We start from the raw sequence: 10,373 nt of genomic DNA, 5'->3' as shown, positions 1-10,373 counted from the left end.
TCGAATCCCGGTAAGGGCGTTTATTTGTGTGATGAGCTCAGATATTTGTTCGTGAGTCATGGTTGTTTTCTATGTATATAAGCATATATTTATCTATATAAGTATGTTTATATCGTCGCCTAGTACCCATAGAACAAGCTATGCTTAGTTTGGGGCTAGGTCGATCTGTGTAAGATGTCCCCAATATTTATTAATTTATTTAAATTTGATATTGGCTGATTTGGTTGCTGGTTGCTGTTATAGATAGCGCTTTAGTTTTTATGTTTAGTTCCCAAACTCGCCATATGGCGCTAGTGGTACGATGGTAGACTTTCGGTCGTACGTCACGTTTACTTACCGGTGTTGTTCGATTTAATATATTATTATATACGAAAGTCTTCTTGTTTTTTTATATCGCCAAGTTTATGTACTCGTACATACGACGCTGACTGTACCAATTAATTAACCAATAATACTTGATTTAATGTCAAGGAAATGACATAAATTATAGGCGCCAGTCGTCGAGTTGCGATTTAAGGTTTAAGGTTTAAGATGTTTATTTCTCAAAAGATTACAAGAATAATCACTTCCTGAGAAATACATGTTTACACTAACATAATACTAAGGAGAGTTAAAGCCTAACAAGTTCCTTTTTAGCCCTCGCCACGTTGCGGATTTTCGATGGAACTAATTTATTTTAATGGCAATTATTTTGTTTGACATCCGACATTGAAAGTCATTGAATGTCACCGATGTAAACAAATCGAAAATGATTGTAAATATTTCAGGATAATAATAGATTTTGCAATCAAAATGCCCAAAAAAATTCACACCGATGCTAAACAAATAATTTTAAATACATTAAAATACTTGCGACAGAAAAAGGATACGGGATTCAGTAGCATTCCATTAAACAATGTTGTGAAATTATTTGTTGACATGACGGGTACTGATTTTCATAGTGAGTTTGTAATAAACTGGTTAGTTTTGTACTAAATATGAATATTAATTATTAAATTATTATTTTTCTCATTTAAGGCGTCTTTAGTGCTATAATCAAAAATATTTATTATAAGAATGAGCCATTACCACCACGAGTGACTGAATCTGGTAAATATATATACGGAGGTCGAATATTTAGAATCAAATTATGGCGGATAGGTAAATTATTCATACTTAATTATCAACTAAACATGCTCTTTCGATTGGGTTTCGATTGGGAAACATACTTCTACAACTCACATGTACATAATTGTATACCTCACTCGCTCTTGCACGATGCCAATACACACTGTCCCGACTATTCATGACGTACACGTATTGTTGCTATATGTAAGCTGTTTGTAGCGACATTATATCAGGGCTAAAAAAGAACTTGTCAGGCTATACTAATTATACAAAAATTACAAAGCCAATTCTAAACAACTAAGCTAACTAAGTATACAACTATCTAAAACGATTATATTACTTGTTAAAAACAAAGCGGGTAGATATAAGCAACGAGACATGCATGCGCTTCTGTTTATTCATTTGATTTCCAACCTTTACTCCTCACCTTATACAAAATACTTAAGGTCAATAAAACTACCTATAACTCGGGAACAAATCAAATTATTTTATTGAATATTTTTTTGTGACATTATACATTTTAAATTGAATTAGATGTCATATAATACTAAAGAAAAAGTGAACTCCGGTGATTTCGTAACGTACATCAATCACATAGGTAATTTAAACGCTCAAATGGATCACAAAATAATTATTCAAACCGAATGATAACAACTCGCAGCCACAGCGCTAAATGAGTGGGAACTAGCAATTTGCCAATTTGCATTGAAATGTGCTGTGTGGCGGAAAGTAGTAAAAATACAAAGAGTGAAGTGCATTTTAATATAATTACTATATTATTTGAAGAGTTCCCTCGAAAACTTCTGGGTCAGATGTGACAATGTGCAATGTGTTCAAATGTGAAGTACTTTTTTTAATTATATAAGCCGTTGATTCTCAGTTTTAGATAGATGGGTACATTATGAAAACTTACCATCTATAAAGTAAAACCAGATATGATGGTCACGCTATTCCCAGAAATGATAGTTAAACGAAGCACTAAATATACAGGGTGATTCAAGAGACGTGAGCAGGACTAACACTGCGCATTTCGTAAATTATAAGCAACTGTTTCGTATCAGTATTAGTGAGGTTAACGTTAATTTTCTAGTCGTGTTGAAAAAAAAAAGTTATTAATTTATTTACGACATGCATGGTCACCCTACAGTTAGAATACTTAACTACCGATATTCTGTGTCAAATTGAATGTCATCACGGTCTGGTTACTTTTGAAAACTCGTATGTCACTCAAGTTTGACAGTTTATTTTCTTCGTAATCAATATGCTGTCATTGCGGTTAAAGAGGTTTTATGATTATTAATTAGATCTTGTAGGGTGACCATGATTACAGAGAATTAAATTTGCCCTCGCCAAAAATTTAAAAAATAGGAAAAAGTGTGCTTGTTTCACCTAAATACGACGGTGATCGATCAATTATCAGTTACTGAGTGTGCAGAATTAGTCCTGCTCACGTCTCATGAATCACCCTGTATTTAATAATAAAATTTACAGCAATAGGTCTTGGTATGATGAGGATGATTTTCAGACATTTAATTTTATTTTACTTATTAAATAAAAAAACGGTCCAGACTTATAAGAGAAATCGGAGAACATACATAATTAAAAAGCAAAAACTCCGATGTCTTGAGTTAAGTACATCTTCAGTTTTTAATCCAAAGTGCGTAGGGTCTGCAAAAAACTTATAAAATTAATCACGTTTTAGGGCTCCGTAGCTAAAATGGCAAAAACGTTAAATCTGTGGCACATCATTCGATACCTAGTTCTTTTAAGGGTTCCGTACCCAAATGGTAAAAACGGGACCCTATTTTTAAGACTCCAGTGTCCACACCGAGAGACTGTCTGCAGTCTGTGCGTGCTGTCTAGATAGTTGAAATTTTCACAGATGATGTAAGTATACCTGTTGCCGCTATTTTAATAAGTGAATACTTTTGAAAATAGTCGCACCGAAAGTCCAAAGAAATGCCCCACTCCCCTGTAACTTTGGAACCAAGTGTACAAGAATTTCAAAAATTATAAAGATAGCTTAATAATATTTGGCTTAACGAGATTTTTTTTTGAAGATGATGATTAATTCATGGCTCACCATTCACTCTTTCTCTCTCTCTATCTTTCTCTCCACAAAGTATCTTCCGCTATAAATATTCGTCGCTCATATACGTTTCTACCATTCAATCGTCCTCTTACTTTACCCACAATACAACAACATGCAAATACTCACGCGTATGCATGCAGTCGGGCTAAAAGGACATCAGCACCCAATTTGCATCGCAATGACTTGTCTGACATCGCTATGCACGTGTATTGTTGTCGAGTTAGTTCAGTGCCTCACCTCAAGTAGGGGAGCGGGAGGCTTGTTATAACAGTTTTAGAAAAAAGCCAGTATTGTTTAAAATATGTATAATTTTATGATTCTGAGTATGAGGGTTTGTAAAGTATTTATCTAAGCACTAATTCCGATTAATAATTTTAAATGTTTACGCATTTTTTACACCAGACACTTTTTGTAAAACTGGGAGTTGTTACAACTTACCCCGTAATTTTTTTCAATACCTGCATGGTCGAAACAGAGCTCGTATGATGCACATCCACTCGCTTCGATGTCTGGCGGGGCAATGGCGGTGTTTAGGTTATTCCTCGAGTTATAAGAAAGTCATTAAAAAAAAAGAAGTTAAAATGTTTTTAATACCCCGTAAAAATTGAGCGTTACTACTAAGGTTACTTACTACTTACTTCTGTTACATTAAGCCCGCGGCTCCCCTACCTCATAGAAAAATAAGTAAGCTTAGTTAAAGTTAGACCGTAAAAAGTCTGCAGCGATTTTGATAGCCCAAGCAGTGCAAGTGTCATTTTAAACGTCAAACTTCTATGAAATTATGACGTATAAATAACACTTATACTGCGTGGGCTATCAAATCCGCTGCAGAATTTTATTGGTGCGACTATAGTAAAATGTTTTGCCTTCCCGCCGACAATATCTGCATCCAAATACAGAACGAGGCCAAAAATGCTTGGACGCAAGCCTGCCCGGAAATCCAATCCCAGCCTTCGTGTATTCACAAAAACTTTGATTTAAGCACTTGCTCAAAGCCCTGCAGAGTGCGCTCGTCTCCTAGCCGAATCGGAGCCAGAGTTCGGGTCTCTGGCTCCATACATTGCCATTCCCCAACATAGGCACCTTTTGCAAGGAAATGTGTCAGCGCCTTATTGACACTGTAGCTAATATTGGCACGAAAAAAAAGTGAAAATAATGTGTCAGAATTTACAGTTTTTTCTAATTTTAGAAAAACGTTAGACGTTATTACAATGTTACAACAAAACAAACAATTAACAAAATACTATCCATTTAATACCCACTCTAATGTTGGGAATCTGGTAGCATCAACGATCTTGTGGCATCGATAAAGTTAGAGGGCTCGGTTCAAACGATTTCGAGGCAGATGGGTAGTAAAGGTCCAGGTAAACGGTATTCAACTTTTATTACGAATTTCAACAGAAATATCTAGGCTAAGGATAGGCAGGTAAAGTTATTACGACTCTTTTGACTGAACTACGTTAAAACGATATTGCCGTCAGATTGTGGAAGTAATTTAACCTTAATAATAATTTAACCTTAAACCTTAATTCATATTATATGCTATTTACATACACAGAGGTTATTGGGATTAAATAATTCATATAGTTCTATAATTCTGGCCTACGAGTTGCGACACCGAGTAAGGCGCTATACGTGTCACGCTTACATTACTCCGCCGTGGCCGACGAGGTGGTGGAGTACGTCCGCCGGAAGACTGGCTTCACGCTGAGGGTGCACCAGCTACAGTCGCGTCACTATGTGCACTTCAGTTCATTTGTGGTGCGCGTGCCGCGGTCGCTGCAGGACACCATCGCAAGCGCGGACTTCTGGCCGAAGGGTGTGGTGTTTCGGCGGTTCCGGGGCAACCTGCCGAACCCTACGCCGAGTCAGACGACGCTACGGAGCCACGCCGTTACGTCGTCGCCCAAATATAATGTTTAGTTAATTTAATTTTTTATGTGTATTGTTTTTCTTTGTCTTTTCTTTTACTTTGTAGTTTCACAGTGCCTTGGTTTTATACTGTAATGCTGTGTTACTTATTTGATCAATAAAAAAAAAATCTAAAATTCATTGCGCTAAATTGTTGGTGCGAATATAATAGGTATTACACCGATTTTATAATTAAACTTACAAACTAATTGAGTACCTAAAACTGTAAAATAAATAAAAAAATATAAAATGTTGGTAACGTAAAATGGGGTAAGTTGGGTGAAATTTGACTTTCAAACCTCGGTAAAATTTTATTTTTACATGTGAAAACTGAATGGTGTATATAATAAGTGGTTTGGACGTTTGTATTTTAGTTTGTATTTTATTTTGGGTAGTTCCATGTCATAACTTTGACGATAAAGAGGAAAACCCACCTCACGCCGTAGTGCCTCGTATTTGGGGTGAGAGGGTTTTTCATACAAAGGTGATTTTGGAAGATTGTTGGATCGATTTTTTTTTATTATGCGTATTACTATAGCCCCATTTTAAATTGGAATACATTATTTTTGTAGCAGTAGCCTTAAAATCCCTTCTCACCCCCCTCTCAAACCCCTCTCTCCCCATTCATAACCCAACTCTCCCCGCGAAACCTACTCACCCCGTTTTACGGTACTTTTGAATGACTAGATATTTTTAAAATGTTCATCTGTATTTGTTTATAATGTTTAGGTTAATATTTATCTCGTTGGTGTGGTGTGGTTGGTTATTAATGTTTTACAGTAGTGCAAAGGCCTTAAAACCTCGCAACGCTCATGATTCCACTTTTCGAATCGTTTTTTTTTAAAGCAATGTTTAGTAAAAGAAAAATTGAATGTCTATGCCCATATTATTTATGTCGACCTACTTAAATGTCCAGTTCATTAAAGTTATCAATACTCGCTGGAGTTAATTTAACTTTAAACGGTACTGTAAGTAACTTTCGTTGTCAGAGATAATTATCAATGCAATGGTTTTAATATTTTCAGTCATTTATTCAAAGGCTTGCTTGAGCATTTAGCAAAAGCATTTTGTGACATTTACTCGTTCCATGTGCATCAGCATGCTAAAAATAGTATTTTTATTCAGTATCGGCGTTAATGCTAAACTTAACCCCCACGGTCCTACTGTGGTTAGTGACTTCTCCGGTTGTGTTAGTGAAATAATTGATGGAAATTTTGCGAAATCTGGACATCTCTATTTCGTGGACACTTTTAACGTCAGCACACCAGTAGCTGGAATAAGACATGCTATCATTAAATCTGTGCATGCAAAATTAAAATACTCTGTAAAAATAGCTACACCTACGAAGAAAGATAAAGGGATATGCTTTAACAATGACAATACAGCCATAGAAATGAGTGTTGGGTCGCACATGGATCATTTTGAAGCTACACCTCTAGCTCATTACTTCATTTTAATCATAGAAGACTACAAGGAATTCAGTTATATCGCAAGTAGACTTATTCGATCTAGGAGTTGGAATCCGAGTGCCTTGTTCATTTTGGTATATTTCTCAATAACCGGTTCTGACGATAAAAACATCAGACATGCCGAAGATATGCTATTTTGCCTTTTTAAAATTAATGTGATCAATGCCGTTGTGATTATACCAGAAGTTAATAATGTCCGGAAGGCAAATATCTATAGTTGGCGGCCTTATGAACCTCCAAAATATTGTGGATACTACAATGAATCGATAAGAAATAGACTGATAGTGGAAAACGTCTGTGAACGTGGCAAAATAAAATACGCAAAAAAGATTTTTGAATCAAAAATTCCTAGTGACATGATGGGATGTAGTTTGAAAGTGCTTGCTCTAGAACGACAGCCCTTTATAAGTCATAATCCGTTGGATCCTAATATGGAAAGTCTATTGATTGATCAGTTAGCAAAACGTTATAACCTTTCCCTACGTTACGAAATCCTGAATTCATATCGCGGAGAGAAGTCATTTCATGGTGACTGGAGCGGAGCACTGAGAGACCTAGCTGACAAAAAAGGCCACCTACTTTTAGGAGGCATTTTTCCCGACGACGAAGTTCATCAAGATTTTGAGTGCAGTACAACTTACTTAGCCGATTCCTACACCTGGGTCGTTCCACGAGCGTTACCAAAACCGGCATGGCTAGCTCTTTTTGTGATATTTCAAAAAACCGTATGGTTGACAGTTATAACTTGTTTTGTCTTTATTGCTTTAAGTTGGATGGTGTTAGCTAAGCTGAGCAGGGATCCAACTTATAGAACAAATCTGGATCATTATTTTATCAACACTTGGCTCAGTAATTTGGGTTTTTGTGCATTTTCACGACCAATAACGCATAGTTTGCGTTTATTTTTTGTATTTATAAACCTTTATTGCATTTTATTAATAACTGCTTATCAAACAAAATTGATTGATGTCTTGACAAACCCAAGTTTTGAATATCAGATATCGACCGTCGAGGAATTGGTTGAGAGTGGCTTAAAATGTGGCGGTTCTGAAGAATTACATGATATTTTTGAAAATTCTACTGATCCTATTGATAACTATTTCTTGGGCGAGTGGATTGATATTGCCGATATAAAGGATGCTTTGAGAGACGTGGCGATCCACCGGAACTTCTCTCTCTTGTGCAGTCGCTTGGAACTGGCGTATGTATCAGCCATAATACCGGAGTTGAGTGATCAATTTGGAAACTATATGTATTATGCTTTCCCAACGAACGTCTTTACTGTCCCTTTGGAGACTGTGTCTACGAAAGGGTTTCCGTTTATGAAAGGGTTTTCTAGAATTTTGACATATTTTAGACAGCATGGCATCAATAACGGAGTGATAGTATATTTTGGTGGTTATTTGTTAAGACAGCGAGCTCTACTCTTGAAGGAATTGAAACATGAATACAATAAGAGACCCGCCCTATCCATTCAAACTCTACAAAGTGGATATTTAGCCCTTATATTTGGCTACTTGTGTGGCACAATTGTGTTCATAGTGGAAATTATACTTAATACAAAATTTGTAAAAAATATTAAATTTTATAAGAAATATGTTTATGGTGATTGGTTTTTATTTACCAAAATCAAACTTCATATATTTTTAACAAACGTATATTCATGACGTGCATAAATTACAAAACCATCGTCACAACACTCACAACACTATTTTAACTGTACAAATATTTATAATGTAAGTATACTAAATTTATACTTATTATTACATCCCTATATCTAAAGACTAGCAACTACGTAGATTGAATTACATACCTATATAACGAAATCTTAAATGTTATCTTAAGAATTAAGTATCTGTACTTTATTGCCATAGTTTTTACTTTAATCTAACATTTATCCAATTCACATTGCTATCCTACCATCGTTCGCTGTCGCTTTATTTTATTTCTTTTTTGCTAAAAACATTGCATTATATTATAATCAGATAGGTATTATTAAAAAATAAGTGTTCCGTGAACAAAGTTTTGTACGGAACACTAAAAATGCTGACAGCAATTATACACCTCGGTACAACACGTTATGCTGACATTTCACATGGCTATTTGATAGATATTCGTGTTGCATCTTTTTCCTTTCACATACAACACAAAAGGGATGCAAACTAGAGTAAAAAAGTCTCGCAGTTAAGTTCACATTTCATTAAAGACTTTTTTTAATTTAATTACTATTCATATACAAATTTAACACCATTTAGTTAAGTTTATACATATAAAAGTAAAGGAGTTTAACCCATTTTCCCATAGCTCAACACAATGTCGGCGGACTATAAAGGGTTTTATTCGTATGCGTGGCGCGGGTAAGGGAACGTTAACCAAATCCATTAACTATGTAGTAAAGTAGATTGGTTAACGTGATAGAACTCTAAGTGCGTTTAAGTAAAATGGACGCACATTATGCAAAATTTTAGGCAATTCAATCTGAAGTTGATATTTTAGGTGCTGAAAATAAATTGGCCGTTCAATCCGCCGCCTGCGCAGAGTCTGAAGATTTGTTTTATGTGATAAATTTGCGCAGATCTTGCTGCATCACATAGGTTTATTGCGCGTCGCGGTAATAATCTTTTTTTTTCGTTCACAACAACAACACAAACATCAACACCAACAACAACAACTGAGCTTTATGCCTTTTCAAAACAAAACTCTTCCTCCAGTTTTGAGTGCATGGTTAATGCATTTGTTGATTTAAAAAATATTCTAGCCTACGCACCTCATTTTGTAGGGCTATGGGAGGCTGTAGTTAAATCTATTAAATAACACTGAACCAGAGTTAATAGATAACTCTTTGAGGGGCTATAGGTATAAAGTTTTAGTAAAAATTGAAGCTATACTTAACTCAGATCAGATCTTCATCTATTAACGCCAGATCACTTTTTGTTCAAGTTCTGTAGTAAAAACTGCATGATAGAAGTTATTTTGCATAAAAAATATGTAAATTTTAATCTGCATACGTTATTAAACGATCCAGTCATCTTTGAAACTAATCATTTAAAAATCAAAAAGCAACTGACTCCAGAATCTACACTCACAACACCATTTACATTTCATTTAGTTATCTACACTATGTTGCTTTTATAAACAACAATAGAAGGTTCATTTAGAGTTGAACATTTTACAGCCAAGCTTATCTCAACAGCATGCGGCACAAAAACGCTCCAATTAATTTCCATAACATTATCATAATTGGCTTCGCTCATTCACACAGTTCCAAATTCAAACTGCTAAAGTTTCTCGCCGTCCAGATGCTGCACATTATAGTATGAATGGTCGGGGAACCTCTCGAGTTCGATGTAGTCTGTTTCGGTGCACAGTAGCCGTTCGAGCATGGAGACGACTTCCTTGAAGTCGGGCCGGGAGGAGGCTTCGGCCTCCCAACAGTAGTACATGATGTTGTAGAGCTCCCGGCGACAATGCTCGGGTTTTTCGAGGCGGTGACCTTCGCGGACCTGAAAACAAGTATAAGTAGGTACTTATAGGTTAAAATAAAAATTTTGGTAGATACTGCGTTTTATCGTACTCAAGTTGTATAATCTGTTGTAGGTACCTACGTCTCCAACACCAGCTGTATAGAAGAGTGGATCGGTCGGTGCCCTAAGATACATCCATTTTTCTACGTGTTAAGAAAAACAATCGACGAAATATATTTACTGTTCACTTGTTTTTTATTCAGCACTTAAACATGAGTGTTAGATAAAACAAACATGATGATGCCGATTCGTCGCTCTATTTAGTTAGAT

General features: G+C 35.7%; 1 protein-coding gene and 1 pseudogene across 5 annotated transcripts in view; one reads left to right on the top strand and one right to left on the bottom strand.

Moving 5' to 3' along the window:
* The first annotated feature begins 6,018 nt into the window (after positions 1 to 6,018).
* LOC134664745 (uncharacterized) lies at positions 6,019 to 8,229 on the top strand (annotated as a pseudogene). The gene has a single exon (XR_010098277.1). The product of XR_010098277.1 is annotated as an uncharacterized LOC134664745 (transcript).
* The window catches only part of LOC134664542 (tyrosine kinase receptor Cad96Ca-like), an 85,860-nt gene continuing 83,707 nt past the window's right edge, over positions 8,221 to 10,373 (bottom strand). For all 4 annotated transcript variants that reach the window (XM_063521240.1, XM_063521244.1, XM_063521243.1 and 1 more), the window contains one exon: positions 8,221 to 10,082. In XM_063521240.1, coding sequence (XP_063377310.1) covers positions 9,858 to 10,082 — 225 coding nt within the window. In that variant the 3' untranslated portion in view covers positions 8,221 to 9,857. The remainder of the gene's footprint in view (positions 10,083 to 10,373) is intronic.

Source organism: Cydia fagiglandana, chromosome 5 (assembly GCF_963556715.1).
Source record: "Cydia fagiglandana chromosome 5, ilCydFagi1.1, whole genome shotgun sequence".
Classification (NCBI taxonomy): Eukaryota; Metazoa; Arthropoda; class Insecta; order Lepidoptera; family Tortricidae; genus Cydia; species Cydia fagiglandana.
The sequence above is the reverse complement of the archived record's forward strand: the minus strand, read 5'-3'. Positions and strand labels throughout refer to the sequence as shown.